We start from the raw sequence: 21,846 nt of genomic DNA on the forward strand, positions 1-21,846 counted from the left end.
CTTTACTTATCCTAATCTGCATCCCTTCCCCTTTATTGTCTATTGTAACTTCGCTAGTTGTCCGATCACATTTTTTTGTGAGAAGACTGAAGCAAAGTAGACATAGATCAGCTCTACCTTCCTGTCATCTTCCATGACCAGTTCACCACTTCCATTGAGCAGCACACCCACATTGTCCTTGATCTTTTTTTCCTTTCTTTTTTTGTCTGACATATTTGAAGAACCCCTTCTTGTTGTCTCTAACATTCCTTGCCAGTATGGTAAAGGTAGATTGGCCACTGAAAATGGTGAGAGATAACTTTTAGAACATTGATCAATTTTCAGTTGAATAACATGAGGAAAGTGGATGTAACTGAATTTTGAATTATGTTTAATAGCTCTGGGCATTGTAGGGATTTGGAAAGGCTATTGCCATGTGAGAGATAAATGCAAATGCAGTTTCTATGTATGAAATGAGGTGCAGGAAACTGGCAGGGAGAGAAGTGTAGGACTGAGTCACTTCTTGGGGAGAATTTGCAGAAGGCCAGTCAAAGTTTTACTGCTTTTGTAGGGAAACTTGGAAGCTTATGTCATCTATTGTCACCAAGGCGACTTGCTGTGTATATATACTTTAACTACGTTTCATAGATAAAAACATGAGAACAACTATACTGAGCCAGACAAAGGTCCATCTAGCCCAGTATCCTGTCTTCTGACAGGGGTCAATGGCAAGTGCCCCAGAGGGAATGAACAGAACACGTAATCATCAAGTGATCCATTGCCTGTTACCCATTCCCAGCTTCAGGCAGATAGAGGCCCATCCTGGTTAATATCCAGTGATAGACCTGTCCCCCATGAACTTACCTAGCTCTTTTTTGAAGCCTGTTATAGTCTTGTCCTTCACAACATACTCTGGCAAGGACTTCCACAGGTTGTGCGCTATGTGAAAACAATACTTCCTTTTGCTTCCTTTTGTTTATTTTAACCATGCTACCTATTAATTTAATTTGGTGACCCGCAAATTATGTGTTCATGTGTTATGAGGAGGAAATAACACTTCCTTATTTATTTTCTCCACACCAGTCATGATTGTATAGACTTCTATCATATCCCCACCTTAGTTGTCTTTTTTCCAAGCTGAAAAGTCCCGATGTTGTTATTAATTTCTCTTCACACGGAAGCTGTTCCATACCCTTAATAATTTTTGTTGCCCTTTTCTGAGTCTTTTCCAATTTCAATCTTTTTTGAGATAGATGCAGTATTCAAGATGTGGGCATACTATGCATTTATATAGAAGCAATATGTTATTTTCTGTCTCTTTATCTATCCCTTTCTTAATGATTCCCAACATTCTGTTCGCTTTTTTCACTGCCGTTGCACATTGAGGGGATGTTTTCAGAGAACTATCCAAAATGACGTGGTTTTTTTTGAGTGGTAATAGCTAATTTAGACCCCACCATTATATATATATATATGTATATGTATATGTATGTATGTATACACAGAGAGAGAGAGAGAGAGAGAGAGTTGGGATTATGTTTTCCAGTGTGCATTACTTTGCATTTATCAACTTGAATTTCATGTGCCATTGTCTTACCCAGTCACTCGGTTTTGTAAGACTCTTTTGTAGCTCTTCACAGTCTGCTTTGGACTTAACTATCTTCAGGAGTTTTGTATTATGTGCAAATTTTGCCACCTTACTGTCACCCCTTTTCCCAGATCATTTATGAATATGTTTAATAGGACTGGTTCCAGTACAGACCCCTGGGAGACATCATTATTTATCTCTCTCCTTCTAAAAACTGATCATATTTGCCTACCCTTCATTTCCTATCTTTTATCCAGTTACCAATTCATGAGGGGACCTTCCCTCTTCTCCCATGATGGTTTACTTTGCTTAAGAGCTTTTGGTGAGGGAACTTGTCAAAGGCTTTCTGAAAACCTAAGTATGCTATATCCACTGGATCCTCCTTGTCCACATGCTTGTTGACCCTCCCCCCTCAAAGAATTCTAGTAGATTGGTGAGAGATTATTTCAGTTTACAAAATCCATGTTGACTTTTCTGCAACAAATTTTGTTCAGCTCTTTGTCTGACAATTTTGTTCTTTACTATAGTTTCAACCAGCTTGCCTGGTCCTGAAGTCAGGCTTATCGGCCTGTAATTGCCAAGATCACCTCTGGAGCCCTTTTTAAAAATTGATGTCACATTAGCTATCCTCCAGTCATTTGGTACAGAAGTTGATTTAAATGATAGGTTACAAAGTAGTTAGTAGATCTGCATTTTCACATTTGAGTTCCTTCAGAACTGTTGGGTCTCTGTGGATCTCAAATAATATCTGTTGATCACAGAGAATAAAGAAGAATATCTTAATGTATGATTCTGAAAATTCACTCTAGAGTTTGTGAATGTAATTTTGCACTTGTGATTGTATATTGTTAAATATTAAACCTGATTCCAGATGGTTTAAAGGGTATTATACAAAACTTTGTTGGCTTATATAATCAGTTCCTGCCTTGTAGACTTCTGCCACATCACTCTCGTGCTCTTATTTCCCCACTCCAGTTGGTCCAAAATGGTGCTGCCATTTTTTTCTTCTCACTCAGTGATCTGATCCTGATGCCTCTTTTCTTTTTAATCCCTCCACAGACTCCCCTTGTTTATCATGCAAAGATCAAATGTCTTTTCCTTACCCATAGGCATGACAACTCCATTCCAGACTATATCTTGGAATGTATTATATTCACCAAACCCCTCAGTTATGCCCATTATTGAAGCATTGATGCCTCACTAATTTTTCTTTCTCTCTCTTCTCCATACTTATTTCCATGCACTTTCAGTTTGCTAAGCCTTCACCACTTTTCCTTGGTCATATATCTCCTTTGTGACTCACCTCTTCCAAAATTCACATAAGAAATGAGCCTGTACTTCTACAAAATACAAATAATAAGGAAAAAAAAACACAAAAAACCCTGCTATCTAGCTCCCTCCTCCAGTGCGCCCTTCCTTCTTGTACTATTGGAATGTGCTTCTGTAAACACACACACAAATAACTTTATTCACCAAGTACTTCCATTTAACTGAATGTTAATACCCGCTTGAGTAAAAGTACTAATATTTGTAAGTGTTCACAGAATCTGTACCACTAGAGTGTAAATTATTGAAGTAGGGACTATTTGTGTTATAGTACAGTGCCAAGAGCAGTGTGTTTGACTATATTAATAATTTAAAAAATCTCCTTACCTTAAAACCTGGCTTACTATATAAAAATGTTCAAGCTTGGAAGTTATAAATAAGTTCTTCTTTCCATGTGTCTGTATGCATAATTGCCATTGACACTAGGCATTATTATGTAGAGGAAAACAAACCCCAGAGTGTATGTATCTGTCATGTAACGTTAGGTTTTTTCAAAAGCTTTTAATAAAAAAAAGCTTTGTTTCAACCTCGTGAATAAATCTGCATTTCATTAAAATTGCAAAATTATTTCTCCCCTTCATCGTTTAAAAAAAAAAAACACATAAATGTGACAGATACATACAAAAGCAGAAAATGAAAATTTGAAGCTGGCAGTTTTCTTTTCTTTTCTTGATTTAAAAACAAGCAAACATAAGAACATAGTTCAACATTTTAAAGCTGAGGTGCCTAAAGTAATGCACCTAAATGCATATTTAAACACCCAAATAAGTGGCCTGATTTTCAAGATTCTGAACATTCAGACCTTCCATTGAGTAGGGACACTATTAAAGTTTTGAAATAGGCAGCGTGCAGCTAAACTGTTTTACAAATTATACTACAGTGAAGAATGCTATCATGTATTAGGTTGCTCACAAGTATAGTTTTTTTCAAGTGTTTCCTGGCTTAGAGCATGATGAACTGGGTTTCAAAGTTAGGTGTAACTCAAAATGGATTTTTTCTGCAACATTTAACCACTATTTTATTGTGTACTACTTAACCTTTTTCCTTTAAAGGTACAAAGATAGTGTTTACTTTCCACCTTTACTAAAGGAAGTCCTTCATGTATGCTTATCATAGCTTCTTATATATCTAGTGGTCTTAGCCAAGCTTAGCACATAGAACAGTTCACTAAACCTAGGTGATTCCTATAGGTTAGGCAAATTTGCTTCTACTAACTAAGGAGATTCTACTGATCTCTTGACATTCTTAGTTTTGCCAACCCAGATAATTTAGAAGTTGTACAGCTCACTAAGTCTCTCTGTCTCTCTCTCAGGTACAGATCAAATGGCTCTTTTTTTAAGAGAAGTCTCAAGTTTTCCTTCTTTTCAGAAGTAAGGTATCACTAGGAGTCATAATGACAGATTTGCTGTGTGGTAGTGATCAAAGAAGATGGCATCCACTAGGAAAAAACATGTTTATTTCCTTCTGTGCATCTGGGTTCACTGAAGGTTCAGCGTCTGTGGTCAAAGCAGGAAACTTCACTGCATGTCAATGTACTGGAGCTTCGGGCAATCTACAATGCCTGTCACACTTTCCTAGACTGCATCAAGGGTTCAGTCGTTCACATATTTACCAACCAGAGCGCCACAATGTATTATGTGAAAAGGCAAGGAGGAGCATACACCAGGATGCACTGCCAGCAGGCAATCAGACTGTGGCAGTTCTGCACTAGAGTGAGTGTCGCTTTCATGGCCAACCACTTGCCTGGGGTCCAGACTCATCTCGCGGACCATCTCAGCAGGATTTTTTACCTGAGTCGTGAGTGGTGACTGAAGTCCAGCATTCTTTGAGTCATCTTTCCAATGGCATCCCAATGATCACCCTGTTCACTGCAAGGGACAACAGAAAGTGTTATCTGTACTGCTTCTGAGGGAGCCTCAGTCCAGGCTCCCTGACTGGTACCTTCCACCTCAGCTAGCAACCAGCTCTTCTGTGTGCTTTTCTTCTGATCCTGATCATTTCATAGGTTATCCTCAAGCTGAAAGCTGGTTAAGCCAAGCTCATCCTCATTGCCACAGCATGGCTGAGGCAGTGTTGGTTTCCCCACACCTTCTCACATTATCGATTCAGCTTCCCATACCCCTTCCTCTCCATCCTGACCTGCTCACGCAGAATCATAGTCACACTTAGCACCCCATGGTCAGGTCCCTGTATTTCACTACATAGCTGTTTTGTGGTGAGTAAAAAGGAAGAACGATGTTCAGTGGCCATTTGACAGGTCCTACTCAATAGTAGAACACCCTTTACCGCAATGGACTCTTTAGCAAAATGGAAGCAGTTTTCAGTGTGGTCATTGGCCCATGGAGTTCAGCCAGCACTTTCTTATATCCAGGACATCTTGGAGTATTTTCTACATCTTTAGTATTGGGCCTTACAGTTAGCTTCGTGAGGGTACATCTAACAGCAATCTCAGCCTTTCATCCACCCATTCATGTAAGATCAGTGTTTTCCAGTGCCATGGTAGCAAGACTCTTATAAGGAATTCTTCATCTTCATCTGCCAGTGCAGAAATCAGCTCCCTCGGAGGACCTTAAATCAGCCTTGATGGCTCTAATGGGACCTCCGTTTGAGCCTCTGGCATCCGGTTCCGTTCCTCTCTTGTGTCAAAAACCTGCCTGCCTCATGGCACTGACCTCTTCAAGGAGAGTGTGGAAGTCACAGGCTTTGATGGCAGAGTCTCCTTATACACAGCAACAAAGAGTCCTGTGGCACCTTATAGACTAACAGACATATTAGAGCATAAGCTTTCGTGGGTGAATACCCACTTCATCAGTATGTGACATGCATCTGACGACATAAGTATTCACCCACGAAAGCTTATGCTCCAATATATCTGTTAGTCTATAAGGTGCCATGGGACTCTTTGTTGCTTTTTACAGATCCAGACTAACATGGCTATCCCTCTGATCCTTATAAACAGTTTTTCAAAGACAGTGATATTGTGGCCTCACCCAACATTTTTCATTTGCATCTGGCAGTGTATTTGCCTGTGTTTTTTCCTAAAGCTGTGTTGATACCCAGCGAAGCAGTATCTTCATGCATTGAACTTCACATGATGTCTCACCTTTTTATCTGAACAGGACTAAACCCTGTTAGGCTTTGTCTTGTCTATTTGTGTCATATGCAGACTGTATGCAGGGGCAGTCAGTCCCCTCACAGATAATCTCTAAGGGAATAAATTCCTACATCAACACTGCATACGAAACAGCTTCGGCTACACCCCCTGGACAGGTATATGGCCGTTCTAGGGGAGAACAAGCTACATCAATGCATTTTGAAGCGGTCTCAATATTGGACATTTGCTGTGCTGCTAGCCGTTTGTCGATACATATGTTTGCGAACAATCTGGCCATTATTATGGCATCCAGAGTAGATGCAAACAGGGAAGGTATTCCTGCAGTCCTTGTTTAAATAGACTCCGAGCCCCACCTCCTCTGGGTACTGCATGTGAGTCTCCTAAGTGAAATACACGGCTGCTAGATTGACCATATTTCCCTAAATTGAAAACCGGATTCATGGGACTGGCCAGAGCCACCTGGCACCGCTGCTCAGCAGCTCACCCCAGAATGTTCCTCTGTGCCCCCAATTGAGCAAAGTAGCAGAGATGTGGCGAGGGGAAGAGGAATGGGTATGGGCTGGTATCTGAGCAGTAAAGCAGGACTATGAACAAAGAGGGATAGTATGAAATTGTGGAAAAAATTAAAGACTATGGTTCTGATCCAACTCCTATTAAAGTCAATGGGAAAGCTTGCATTGATTTCAGTGGGCATTTGATCAGACCATATAATAACTGGGAAAATGCAATAGTATTGCTTCAGGGTCCCAAGAAGCACTTCAGACACTACAGAATTGTATATGTGCAATTCACCAAATAGTAGCAAAAGTTTCTATATGCCTCCAAGGCAATAATAAAAGAGTAGAAGATAAATTATTTATAGTGGTCAAAAGGACACAACAGTTGAGAATCAGATATCCAGAAATACAAGAAGATAATTTTAAATGTAATAGAAACTAAGTGCTGAGAGGCCAATCAAGCAATGGGATAATCTGCCATAAGGAAATCTGCAATGCGCTGTTATAAAATGTATGCAAGGAAAAAATGGATTTTGCAGGTTAGATGTTCTTCTACATATGCAGCAGTTGTAGAAGGAGGTCACTTCTGCTGTAAAGCATACAAAACAGATATTCTTACTGAAGGATTAAAAACAAAACAAAACTGTTACTTATTTTGAAAGTAATAAACAGCTGAAAATCATTCCTTGGACCTAGGAGGCTATTTTGAAAATCATTTTGTGGCAAAAAAAAGTTCTCTCTCTCTCTCTCTCTCTCTCCCTCCCCCCTGCCCCAGTGAGTTGCCATTTATGCCCTGTGTAACCACACTTTCAGATCTTAACAGACCAAGCAAGGAAGCTCTTTGAAAATTTTAGTATTTGAGACAAGAAGCTCTCTGCCAAAGTTTGAGAATAGATTGAAATATTTGTATTTCACAATTATGATTTAATATTTTTGCAGTTAACATATACATCATTGAACAATCAATGATATATTGGGAAATATATAGCAATATAGAGTGTACATATATATACATAGAAATATAAATACACCGTTCAATGCTGAACTTAAACTCCAAACAGGAAAAGTGTACTTTTTGTGCAAGTTAGCTAAGTCCCTATTTTCACGTATTTCACTATGTGCGGTAATTTGATATTGAAATACGTACATGGAGATTGATTTTGAAACTTTCTGAACTCAAATCTTTGTATGTATACTTGTCCATCTGCCTCTAAACAGTCTTCTGACATTGAGAGTTAATTTAGAAAAGTCTGCAAAAGTTAATCTTACAGGGAGTTTTAGAACGAACGTTAAATTGGAAAGTTTATCTAGTTAAATTCTGTATAAAAATGTTTAGTGGCTAAACCACAGTACTGAGAACCAAAAACTCTTGATTACTTAATATCAATTTGTACTCACCCTGGCAAGTCATTTTCACTGCTCTGTTTCTGCAGCTGTAAAATGGTGGGGATAACGCTACTTGTTCCTGACACACAGGGATATGGTGATGAATTAAGTAAGTTCATGTTTGTACAGTGTTTTCAATATATAATGGACTGTGTCAGAGCGGAGTATTATTACTCTTTTCAGATAAGAAAGCTAACTTAAATACTTGTATTGTAGATATACAATAAAGAAATGTAGAGTAAACATAAAAGGTATCTTAGTGCTAATAACAGAAATCATTACATTTTGTTTATGAAACTAAAGGTTCTGTTTCACTTTTAAACACTCAGCGTACAAATGATGACGCTTTGCTATTTCAAGGTGTAAGACAAAGAGCCTTTTATTATATCTAACCCTTGAGGTTACCATTTACTGCACCGTTTTGTAACTAATAATTTTAAAATATGATAGTGTAAGGAATCACTATTTGTAACTGAAAAATCCACTTCACATAATTTTTTTTCCATCTTCTTATAGAATCAGACCTTTAATATTGAGAAAATGGTGGATGAGTTAAAAAGTGAACACATTAAATGGCAGTTAAAATGTTAAGATTGTGCTTTATTACAGCAGTCCTGAACTTCTCCAGAATAGCAGAGAAATGTTTCAAATACACTGTGGAAATAACATTCTCATTTCCCCCTGCCCTGTCCAAATAATTTAGGTGTACATGCTCATCACTTACTGAGAACCAACCATGTGCTAGGTGCTCAACAAATGAAGGGGAAGCCACAGAGCTTTTCTCAAGGGATATATAGTATAAATTAGAGAGTGCTGTTCAAATATAGAATATATAAGTTGAAGGATCAATTTTCAAGTGGTGTAGTTTGATTTTTTTAAAAGTTGCTGTATACATTCTATAAGTGGTTGGTTATTGCTGAAAGGTACTGAGCCATAAGCAGTGACTTGAGTGAGGAGAGAAGTATGACAAAATTTGGTGGACAAAAGAGGGAGAGGTGGGAGCTGTACAAGTAGGGAGGAGGAAGGACTCAAATGGGCTATTCACAATGGAATTTTAAGAGGAGCTTTAGATGACAGAAAGGGAATGGGAGTAAATGACACAGGGAAAGTTGGTTGTGAAGATTTAAAATTCCTTGAAGTTGAAAAAGCATAAACTGAATGTGGAAGGCAAGGGCAAACCACCACAGGGTTCACAGGAGTGACATTGTAAGAGCTTTGGGAGATTAAGATTTTAGAAACAACATTTGGTATAGGTCAGGGTAGGCAACCTATGGCATGCATGCCAAAGGCAGCACGCGAGCTGATTTTCAGTGGCATTCATACTGCCTGGGCCCTTGCCACCAGTCCGGGTGGGGCTCTGCATTTTAATTTAATTTTAAATGAAGCTTCTTAAACATTTTAAAAACATTCTTTACCTTACATACAGCAATAGTTTAGTTAATATATTATAGACTTATGGAAAGACACCTTCTGAAAACATTGAAATGTATTACTGGCACGTGAAACCTTAAATTAGAGTGAATAAATGAAGACTCAGCACACCACTTCTGAAAGGTTGCTGACCCCTGGTTTAGGTAGTGGTAGATTGAGATGAAGAGCAGGAAAGCCAGAAAAGAACACAGTCCCCTTGTTGTCCCTGAGGAAAAAGATTATCCTAGCAGGAAGTGAAAGTGAATTCTGTTTTGGCAGGCTCTTCCCTCTAATGTGTTCAGTGAGTCACTTTTATCCAGCCAGCTCTTACCATGTTGTTGCTAATGGGCATCTCAGGCCATTGTGGGGTGTGTTTTCATATCTTTTTGGGTTCTTTGTCCCCGTCATTGTCTTGGAGCTCCAGACTATCTGTCAGGCAACAGCTGTTTTTTTTAATTATTAGTATTAATTCCGTTGTCATTCTGAGATAAGTCTTCTCAGTAGTTCTGCAGCTATATTTTACTTCAAATACCTAGTGTGCTCTGTTTTCCTGTACTATGTCAATAATATATTTTGGCATTCTCTGAATTATTCTATGTGCTATTTTATTTATTTCCAGTATTCATGAGCTAGAAGAGGTGAATGCAGTACCAGGTTGGCAGAATTAATTTCATGTGTCATCCGTGGTCTCTATTACACTAGGTGTTGGATTCCATTTTTCTAAAATGTGGTTGTCTAAAGAGAAGCTTGGTTTCTAGGGATCAGTTCAAATATCTTATGTTTTGTTTCAGAGAAGGAAGTGATCATATGGGGGAGATTTTTCACTCTTTCTTCAGTCCCTTTATGGCACATAAGAGTCAAAATGGTGTAACAGGTCCTGAAAACCCATGTAACCCTCTGGGGTACAATTTCCCCTGGCAAAGGAATTGTGGCAGACAAGACATATGACTGCCTCCAGAGGTCACATTTGCAAGCTGCAGCATGAGATGTGTGCCAGAGGCAGGTGGGAAGGGCATGCCCATAGTGCTGCAGAGACTGCAAGCAGTCCTATACTTAATAGGGAACCCCTGGAAGGACACCCCCTGCTTACCTCCCGGTCTATATTGTCAGTGGGCTGTCCAGACCCTGGAACAGTCCGGAATTCAAAGGGAGCAAAGGTGGCTTTAGTTCTGGGCTGCAGATTCTTTGGTCTTGGATACATAGCACAGAATCTGACCCTATATTTCCACTCCATATAATCCTTTTGTAGGAGAGATGTTTCCATTCACACCTTTCCTCCCTTTCTGTTTTCCATCCCTTCACTAAATTCAACAAAGTCCGGAGAAAGGTAAATCATGATATATCAGAATAATTCAAGTTAGCTCCTGTTTGTATTTGTTCGTGGTTTGGGAGGGTCACCTAAATCTGGCCAGAGGAATTTCTCTGCATCATATCAAATATTGCTTTCCTAGGAGATGATTACTTGGATTGGTCTGCTTCACTGTGTCTATCCCTGAAGGCCTGCATTCTTCTGCTATACATAACTATAACGTGGCATTTAACTATGGACTTATTATATTCCTGCTTTTAAAATTTGTGCAGAGACAGAGCTTAATTCATGTGCATGTCAGCATTTTACTGAGGCCTGGTCTGCACTAGGAAATTAGATTGGTATAACTACATTACTTAGGGGTGTGAAAAATCCATACTCTGCGACATGTTTAAACCCTGGTGTTGATAGCCCTAGGTCGATGGGAGAGTTCTCCTATCAACCTAGCTACTGGATCCCAGGGAGGCGGAGTACCTGTGATGACTGGAGAAGCCTTTCCATTGGCATAGGTACTGTCTTCACTGAAGCGCTTTATGTGTAGCAGCAGTTTATGTGTAGATATACACTTAGCAGAGCTGTAGTCTCTCTAACTACCCGTATTAATCAGCTTATCTACTGGTGATCATTACTTAGTAGTCACTAAGATGAGGATGTGTGATGATAATTCATGAGTGAGACTGTGCCACTTTTTATGAAAGCATATGCAATCAAGTGAATGTGTCACACATTCTGAACACTTCTGGGTATTATGAACCGTTCTCAGTCCATTCATCTCTGCATTCGACTCCATTGTTGAAATGCTGACCTCACTGAGATCAATGGCAAAATTCACATTGACTTCTGTAGGCTCAGAATTTCACCCCAAAAGCTGCATAGGTAAAATGTGCGTGAAATTCTAATAAGTATAGTAAGTAATTTTAGGTTTTGTAATTAATGTAACAAGCTGATAATGAAAAACTCTACAATGTCAATATTTCCAGACTAATGTTAAAGTATATTATTTATAATCTATTTTATTATTTTTATGAAGAGCATTTGAATGTTGACTGAAGTTTACTTACTACTTGTGTGTGATGTGGTAACCATATCCTTGATTGCACAAATTCATATGAGCCCAGGATATGATTTACCAAGCTATCAGGAACTATCCTAATTTCTGTACTGACATTTTTAATTAAATATTCCAAATGTAAACTAGAGTGCCAGACAATTGAAAGGTAATTTACGTTTTGTTCCTGCTAAAGTAAAACTTATGCATGTTTTATCTCTCTCCTCATTTCATTCCTCTGAATGTTCTCCCAAACACCCTGTTGTTCCCTTCTGATTGGCAGGGCACTTTCCCTCAGAATAACAAATGTGTGTTATTTTACATCATTCTTCAGATCTGAACTGGGAGGGAAACAATGGGTCAGAAATTTGGGTTGTTATTTAAAGGAAATTCTCTTTCAGCTCTTTAATAGCTCTATTTTCTCTATATTTGGGGATTTGAATTCTCTCCTCTCTCTTTGTTTCATATAAATATTAGTAGGGTTTTTTTTTTCTTCAGAATTGTGAAGGTAAGACAAGCAACTTTATTGCAAGGAAATGTCTTGAACTTCCTTACTATAGTCATTAATCAGAGACGAGAGATTGCTATTTTCACAGTACAGGAAATTTAAAAATAAACTTTTGTTTTTAATGCAAAACCCTGTTTTTGGATTGGCTGGCACCCATTAAGAACCAATCAGAATATACAGCTTTGCATACTGCATGATTGAGGAAAAAATGCAGTGATTATTTAAAATGGATACAACCAATCACAGTGAGGAAATTGTGTAATAAGGAAAAAATAAATATTATACAATGAACTAGTATCCCTGCTCTGTGATTATCTGATACAATTCCATTTCAGAATTAGATGTGTGGTATTGGTATAACAAAAATCTTTTACAAATAGGCATTTCTTACTAATTTTCCTTTTATGAGCTGTTGAGAGAATGAATATATTATATTTTAGTCTCAGCAGAAAACCTAGAGAAGAACCTGAAGCAGATGGAAAGGCAGCTTCAACAGCTTGAGAAGGATTTGAAGATCTTTCCCCCTCCTGATGATATCCATGACAAGTTTGTGACAAAGATGTCTATATCCTTTGGACAGCTAAATATTTTAGGAGGGCTTGTCTAATGTTTACTTAACACTTCAATTTATTTGCATAACCTTTGTCTAGTTTGCAGCATTCACGTTTCACTCAAAGACTAAGTATACAGAAAAATAAAAAAATTGTACTGTAATGCATACTATGAAAATATTGTCTAATGGCAATGATTCTGAATTTTGTACATGAAAACATGGAAACTTTTTTTTACTGAGTGAAAAGGTGAATGTATTACAATAAGAGTATTAAAAACTACTTTTATAAAGAGAGTTGTAAGTCATGTATCATTTCACCTTGAATATAGAACATAGAAATAGGAGAGGGCCATTACAGTTAGATGTATTTGCTCTTTTCGAGTTGTATATTCCCATTGGGATTCTGTCCACTTCTGAATAGATGTCCTGCAAAGTTTTTCAAGTTCATTGATAGTCTCAGCTTATGAAACTCATCATCCACGAAGACAGCTTCTGCCTCATTTTTTTTTTGACAAAACTCCATGTTTTCACATTTTTTATATAAAAGTAATGGCTCTGATTTTTTCCTCTTCCCCTTAGGCGAAAACTTGGCTCTGTAAGTGGATCCATCTCTTCCTACCTGCTGATGTCCATGTTCTATTACATGTATCTTCTCTCTAGCGGCTCTCTTTGCCTCCCTTCCAAGTGCTTTCTTTGCCATAAGGGAAACAGCTGGCAAGAAAGCAAGAGGAGTAAGGAAGAGAAAGAGACAACTACTTTCAGTCACAACAGCAACCCCTTCTAGCCAAAGTACAAAAATTCAGGAGAAACACCTTTTGCACTCCTAATTTCCTTTTCTGAGTTGGGGGTAAGTAATCCTAGTGAAACCTTACGTCTTCCGGTCCTCTCCCCCACACTAAGTAGTAGCAAGGAAACAGAGCAGAATGTCATTTTTCTTCTTCTTCGAGTGTTTGCTTATGTCGATCCCTTCTAGGTATGTGCGTGCCCACATACAGTCAGTGGAGATTTTTGCCTTAACAGTATATATAGGATCAGCTGTAGTGCCCTCTTGAGTGCCACGCTCATGCATTGGTATATTAGGTGCTGCTGACCCTATACCCTCTCACTTCCTTCTTACCACCCGTGATGGTTGAGCATTTTGTCTTGCATCACAAGAGTGTTAGTGATTCTTACAGTCAGTTGTTCTGTCTCCTTTGTTGTTAGTTGATAGATTCTTAGTTGGATCTTTAAGTTAAGTGTTAGAGTAGTTGTTTAGGAGTTAGAGTCCTGGCTAGGACTTTGCCTCAGAGTAGGGCATGCCCTGTTCCCCAGGCTTTAAGCCATGTTCATTGTGCAGGCGGCATTGAAGAAAAAGGGGGCTTCAGGCAAAAGACCTGCGTTGGGCCACGTGCCCACCCCAGACCTGCTCAGGTGTACCACTGCAGTTGGACCCTCTAGTCCAGCCAGGGACCTGCCTCCAACTCCTGGGAGCGGCAGAGAGTCCTAGCCCTTAGTAGGGTCATCTGTGCCTGAAGCGGACCCGGTGGCCAAAGAGCAAGTAGGCTGACCAGCACCATAGATGCCAAGCCAGGTGATGGACCCAACCAAGACCCCGGCATCTATAGGCAAGCCAGTTATGGGACCGCCTCCTAAAGCAGCAGAATGTTCCTCATCCCCGGACCGCAGGTGCCAGTCTCCATCACCGAGGCCTCAGACCCTGGCACCACAGCCTCAGTCCCTGATTAGAAGACCCAGGTCCCTGACACCAATGTCTCTACCTGAAAAGCACGGGATACCTGAGTTGTGACATCAGTCCTCATACCCATGGCACTGTTGGGCCTCCCATCAGAGTTCGCTATGACACAGATCATCATTGCCAAGGTGGTCCCCTCCTCCGCTCCCAGTGCAGGATTGTTCCTGGTCGCGGCACTGATTGCCAACGAGGGTCAGTTGACAGACTGAGGCATCTATGGCGCTGCCCTCGTCACCAGAAGGGCTGTGATTTGAGCCTGAAGTGGAGTTCAGCCCCTTGCCTATAAAAGTTGAATCACCACTAACCTGCAAGACCATGCGACTCCTGCGGCAGCAGTGTGGAGGCAGGGGCAATGGCCCACTCAGTACTGGAACCCATGGGGTGTACCTGTTATACTGGTCTCATACTCGTACCATTCCTCCCAGGCTGCATTGGACAAGTTGCAGCCAGCACCTTAGTTGGAGCACAGTGCCGAATCCAATGTAGTGGCAACACAGAGGACCCCGACACCCAAGAATCCGTCCCCAAGTGAGCAAGAAGAAGCCGCCCCTTCCCTCTTCTGTGCAGTCATCTTCGTTGTCGCTGGACAAAGTGGTAGCAGGCCCCACCTAAACAAGCAGCCTCCCCTTTCCCCCCCCTACGAATTAAAGGAGCATCAGGCCCTGCTCAGGAGGGTGGCTACCAGCCTGAACTTGGAGGTCAAGAAGCTAGCGGAGGAGTCCAACAACCTCTTTAATGTTATATCCTCCTCCACCCACAGCTGACCCTATGGATACCGCTAAAGCAAAAATCTCTGCTGACTGTGCATGTTGGCATATCTCGAAGAACAACAGTTACGAAAAGGTAGGTAACCATTTTTTTGTAACACCATTGTGTGAGAGTTCATTCAGAGGTTCAAGGGCAAAACAGAAAGCATTGCAAGGCTCCTCTGTTCATCCATTTGCTTTAAACTGATAGAGGATGGGAAGCATTTGTTTCCATCTAAAAAACTCTCATTAGTTGGAAGTTTCTGTTAAAGTGATAAACAGTGAAATAGTTAACTGTGTTGACAGTTCTAACATCATTTTTATGCTTTGGAGTTAACCATGGAGATAAGTGGTGTAGTTCGCACCTTCAAAGAGCTACTGTTTCAGTATCTGAAGACTCAAGGGATAACACTGCTTTCATTCACATTCAGAAGAGTTTCCCTCACAGCGACAAGAGCAAGAATAATTTTAAGTTAGAAGTTAATGTACTGAAATGTTTTGTTAGAGGTGCTGGCTTTATGTAACAAATGGGTTTGGTGTTAGATACTTGTGGTGGATAGGGAATATGTGACATGTACAATGTGGCAAGAGGAAAACAAGCAATCAGAATGTGAGAATTATTGAGGAAACAGTTAGGGAAATGGGAGAGGTTTTATATTTGTAAAACCTTTTCCTAGCAAATTTTAAATGGCATAGAATACAAAATAGGATTTTATATAGCTCCCATTATTATGGTGGCTGAGCTCCTGAGAATAGACAAGCATGTGATGAAGTAGAATCATGCTACTTTTCTTTGGGTGGATTAGTATTGATTATTCTTATCAAGGATTTATTTTAATGTATTTTGATACATTTGTGTTACATTATGAATATTTGATGTCAGTATATTAAAAAGCATTATCCTTGAGACCACTAATAATTTAGACATCAATGCGATTTTTGCTTCTCTGAGAAGCAATTAAAATACTATATAGGAGTAGTATAGCATATAATAGGATAACATATTCTTTGATTCCCTTAAGTCAGGGGTTGGCAACCTCTGGCACGCAGCTCGCCAGGGTAAGCACCCTGGCGGGCCGGGCCAGTTTGTTTACCTGCTGCGTCAGCAGGTTCAGCCGATCATGGATCCCACTTGCCATGATTCACCGTTCCAGGCCAATGGAGGCTGCAGGAAGTGGTGCAGGTGAGGGATGTGCTGGCTGCGGCTTCCTGCCGCCCCCATTGGCCTGGGATGGCAAACTGCAGCCAGTGGGAGCTGCGATCAGCCAAACCTGCCAACGCGGCAGGTAAACAAACTGGCCAGAGCCGCATACCAGAGGTTGCTGATCCCTGCCTCAAGTCATATATATTGTGGGCTGTTTTAGTCTTGTTTGACATTAAAATAAGTTTGTTGGTACAGAACATGTCATGATCATTTTTCCCAATTATTTTCCCATATTGGAATATCCAAATGTGACATTTTAACTGTTGTTTTGATCAGTAAACATTATTAACTGAAGTAGTTAGCCTCACCTATTAACTCTCCCTGTAGACAGGTAGTAATTTAGGAACAGTAGACTTGCATGTGGTTTCTGGTAATGCCTGTGAGCACACTAATTAAAGAAGCTCACTTTCAGGAAAACAGGAGCCACAGTAAATTACTAAAGCAAAGCATGCTTGATGTAAAGGTTAGATAATCCTATGCAGCATGATGAAGTTTGGACTTATCTTTACTTGTATTTCTATGACAGAGGAAGTTGAATGATGCTGATGTCCTGAAAGGTATGCTGCTCATAAAAAGCAGCCAGCAGGTAATCTGAAACAGGAAGGATGGTGCTTTGTTGGAAACAATTTTTTCATCCTGAGTACAATTATGCTCCATGAACAAGTCAGCTATTACATCCTGTCGCTAAATATCACAACCTAGAAGCCTCTAATGAACTGATTAGCATTCTTGTTTCTCTTGCAAGTCAGATATGTGCACAGTTGGTGCACTTTATTATTGACAAAGTCTATAATTATAAATATTCCACTTATATATTGGATTGTGCTAGTTTGCTGCTCATTTTACATATATTAGTTTAAAAGCAATTACAATAATTTATTAAAATGGTTTGTTTGTTTAATTAGGAATGTCAAAGAAGTCAGAATATTAAATCCATTCATGCATATGCTAGGAAAAAGGAACACTGAGCAAACTATTCTTTTATATTCAAAATAGAGATTATATGGATTTGTAAAGATGATTTTGAACAAATACTTGATTTATTTAATTATTTGAACTAGTTTAAATAATTAAGTCCTTCTAATTTTGTATTTGTGGAAGGTTACTAGATCAGGACTTTGTATTATGGATGTATATTTCAGATATTTAATTCATTAACAATAACCTTTAAAATACTAAATTATTGTGTTGAACTTTTTAATCGATACTATCTTCTGGGTTAGTTTTATAAAAATGCACAATTAGCTATTTAAATGAGCAAATATTTTTAGATCACAGCTTAGTGAACAGCAATTTGTGGTTTTAAATGGGTGTTTATGGGTAAATTTGTGGGTAAGTATGCATGTAAATATGCAAATTAGAACACAGGTATATTACTTCTTGATATGGGACTGTTAAATGGTTTGGTATTCAGACAAATTGTGTATAATTTTTGTTGCATACTTTAGGAAAGAAGGCATATGTGAGGCAGTAAAGTTATGTTGCTTGCTGTATATGTTCATGCGTTTGTTGTGGCATTATCATACATGGATAGATACTAGAGCTGGATGAATAATGGAAAAAAGCTTGAAAATATTGCCGAATTCATCAGATAAATTCTTTGACAAATGAATTGATAAATCCTGGTAGGTACACCTTTAGAAAGCATAGAGTTTGTATTCATTTTGTGCAACATTATATAACAAATATGAAAGATTCTGTGTCGTGGAATATTGGGAGTTGCAACTGCGTATCCCACAGCTTCCTATGGTTCTTTATCACCTGAACTATGAATGGTTTCATTGGTTTGAATAGAAAAGCCTCGTTACTTAAACTCTCATTTTTACTATAGAGACAATCTCTCAAACCTGTAGAATCTTGCAAACTGGAATTGTGTGCCCATACTATCCAGTCATTTATTTTACCATGGTTGCACACAAACCAGATATGTAAGTAGATTGTGTACCATTAGTATATACAGGTAGGGTTGTGACTGGTTGGAAGAAAATCAGTTTACCCAGAAACTTATGAAGATGTATTCACTATAGTATAGATTTGGATCTTTTTTCACTTTGTGCAGGGTAACAGCTCTGGACATTGTGTGTGTGTGTGTGTGTGTGTGTGTGTGTGTGTGTGTGTGTGAGAGAGAGATGTCCGTATAAACTGATAGTCTATATAGTGGATAAAAAATGAAGAGGGTTGAGGGAAGGCATTGTATATCAAAAGTGTTGACAGTGCCAGTGAACTACCAGACATTGAGAAGTACAGTTAGGACACAAATAGACAGGATTAAGAGGAAACTAGTCTGAAAAAATTCTGGGCTAACACTGAGTGTAGAAATCTACAAGATATGATACTATAGGAAAGATAAGATATAAAACAAACTTTAATTGCTTACTGATTACCAGTACCATCTTTCGTAGATTTCTTTTAATTTTGATTGCTTAACTAATGCAAAGGACTTGAACGTTAAATTTAGTTTAATAGAATTTTATTAAATACCCTTAACAATCACACCTAATAGTTTAGGATATAAGAAGACTCAAATAATATTTGACTATGGTTTGGTCAACATAAACTAGAAAACCGACCAACTCTGGGCAACTAAGGCAGCGGGGTGATACCAGAACAGGAAGAATCCAAAGCTAAAGCACAAGACAGTTTAGTCAGTTACTTACATGCCAACACACCAAAGTCTCTCTCCCAATAGATCTATAGGCGTTAACACTTTTAACCTACTTCCCCACAGATTATATTAGCCCCAGGATCTGACTCACATTCCTAACTATCTAACATAAACTCCTACATTTATGACAACTGTTGAGACCAAGTGCAATTTCAAGATTTTTGTACACTTCTGTTTTATGTTTGTGTGCACCTAGAGCTTGACAGGCAATATGAAACTCTTAACTATGGTAGGGCTTGTCTATACTACCTGCCGGATCAGCGGTCAGAGATCGATCCAGCAGGGATCTAGTATAGACACAATATATTGACTGCTGAGCACTCTCCCGTTCACTCTGGTACTCCACTAGAATGAGGAATGCAAGCTAAATCCAGTGGCTACAAACTCGAGTGGGGGCTGTTGAAAAAGGCTTGCTTGTTTACCTTGAGAATTCTGCCCTTTCCTAATGACAGGGCACATAGTCCCCCCTACTACTCCCAGCAGATATTTGGGGCATCCATTTCAGAGACTACATGGCAAACTTATGTAATACTTTTTTCTGAGCACATTTGTGTATGGTCACTAGAAAGGGGGTATGAGCCATGCCTATTTTGTGACCACAAAACACCATGAACCAAATCCACATAACCTCCTCATACTTCTGTGTGCACAGTCTGTTTCTGATCTTTCACTACCTGTGCATAATTATAGAACCAGTCAACAAGCCTAGCCCCCCTGTACCAAGGCAGGATTAAGTAAATCCAGACTATTCGGGACAGGTTTGTCCAACCACTTATTAAAAACCTCCAATGATGGGAATTCAACAACTTCCCATAGTAGCCTATTCCAGTGCTTCGCTACCCTTATGATTAGAAAGGTTTTCCTAATATCTAACCTAAATAACATTTGAAGACTGTTATAAGCCCACCCCTCCTCAGTCTGCTTTTCTCAAGACTAATCATGCACAGTTTTTTTAACCTCTCCTCATAGATCAGGTTGTCTAAACCTTTTATCATTTTTGTTGCTCTCCTGTGCACTCTCTCCAGTTTATCCATGTCTTTCCTAAAGTGTGATGCCCAGAATTGGGCACAGTATTCCAGCTGAGGTCTTGCCAGTGCCAAGAAGAGCAAGACAATTATCTCGTGTATCTTACATACAACACTACTGTTAATACACTCCAGAATGATACTCACTTTTTCACAGCTGCATCACATTGTTGACTCATATTCAGCATGTGATCCTCTATTACCCCAGCAGAGAATCCTGTGGCACCTTATAGACTAACAGACGTTTTGGAGCGTGAGCTTTCATGGGTGAATACCCACTTCATCAGACACAGGTAGTGGAAATTTCCAGGGGGTAGGTATATATATGCTAGCAAGCAAGCTAGAGATAACGAGGTTAGTTCAGTCAGGGAGGATGGGCCCTGTTCTAGCAGTAGAGGTGTGAAAACCAAGGGAGGAGAAACTGGTTCTGTAATTGGCAAGCCATTCACAGTCTTTGTTTAGTCCAGAGCTGATGGTGTTGTCAAATTTGAAATGAATGAAGCTCAGCTTCTCTTGAAGGTGTCTGACATTTTGCTGCAGGATGGCCAACTTAAGGTCTAAGAGGGTGGCAGGGAGTGTAGCTCCTACAGTTGTATAGTGCCATCAACACTGATGTTGCCATTAATCATCCTTTTTCCGTAGGCTTTGGAAAGGCAGGGAATATGGATAGGGAGAAGAGAGGTTAGGTCTGTGATGGTGCCCTTGGTGAGATAGTGGGCAGAGTTGCATCGAGGTGTTGCATGGAGGTTCCGAGGTAGAGTATATTGTACGGTGTGGCAGTTGCTGGTGAGAATACGGTCAGGTTGGCAGTGTCTGTGGGAAGGATGTGTGCTCCACCAAGACCTGGAAAGTTGGATCAATTGTACAGGATGGTTGGAGATCGCTGATGATTAGCGTGGAGGGGTTTAGCTGGGGTGTATTGAGGCCCCGTGGGAGTACTGTTGGTTTTTTCTGGGTGTGTCTTGTAGTAGGAGCTTCGGGTACACATCGGCTCTGTGATCGTTTTCTAATTTCCTCGTGCGGCTATTGTAGTTTTGAGAATGCGGTGGAGATTTTGAGGTGTGGGTCTCTGTCTGAGGGTGTTAGAGCAGATGCGGGTGTACTCAGTCTTGGTAGAATCAATGGAACGTGTGAGTGATGGAGAAGCTGGAGGCCACTTAGTAAGGAGTGAGGCCTAGCGGGCGGTAAGTTTCGATATAGAGTTGTATAGTGATCATCACTTATTGTGCACCGTGGTGTCTAGAAAGTGAACCCTGGGTAGATGTCAGGGCTGGTTGAGGGTGCGGGTGGAAGTTGTGAAAATGGGTGGAATTTTTCTAGAGTCTCCTTCATCGGTCCGAGATGAAGGATGTCATCAATGTAGCGTAGGGCAGAGAAGGGGCGTGGTGGAACGAGAGCTTGAGGACGCGTTAGTTCCAGGTCAGCAGAATTGCTGCAATTACAGAACTAGTTTCCTCCTCCCTTGTTTCACACCTCTCCTGCTAGAACAGGGCCCATCCGCCCTGATGAACTAACCCGTTACTCAGCTTGCTTGCTAGCCATATATATACCCTATCGCCGGGAAATGTTCCACTAACCTGGTCTGACGAAGTGGGTTATCACGCACGAAAGCTCAGCCTCCAAACGTCTGTTAAGTACTAGTAAGGTGGCCAAAGTGAATTCTCTTATGCTTTAAAGGAACAAAGTGTGCGAAATCCCTAGCAAGTAATACACGGTGTGGCAGTTATTATCTTTGCAGTCCAATACTTGTTGGGC

General features: G+C 39.9%; 1 protein-coding gene across 1 annotated transcript in view; it reads left to right on the forward strand.

The window, feature by feature from the left end:
- DIAPH3 (diaphanous related formin 3) overlaps window positions 1–21,846 on the forward strand; it is a 560,319-nt gene that overhangs the window by 360,622 nt on the left and 177,851 nt on the right. The window contains exon 23 of the mRNA XM_075061558.1: window positions 12,607–12,731. Within this exon, the coding sequence (XP_074917659.1) occupies window positions 12,607–12,731 (125 nt within the window). The remainder of the gene's footprint in view (window positions 1–12,606; window positions 12,732–21,846) is intronic.

This window comes from Chelonoidis abingdonii, chromosome 1, assembly GCF_003597395.2.
Source record: "Chelonoidis abingdonii isolate Lonesome George chromosome 1, CheloAbing_2.0, whole genome shotgun sequence".
NCBI classification, from domain to species: domain Eukaryota; kingdom Metazoa; phylum Chordata; order Testudines; family Testudinidae; genus Chelonoidis; species Chelonoidis abingdonii.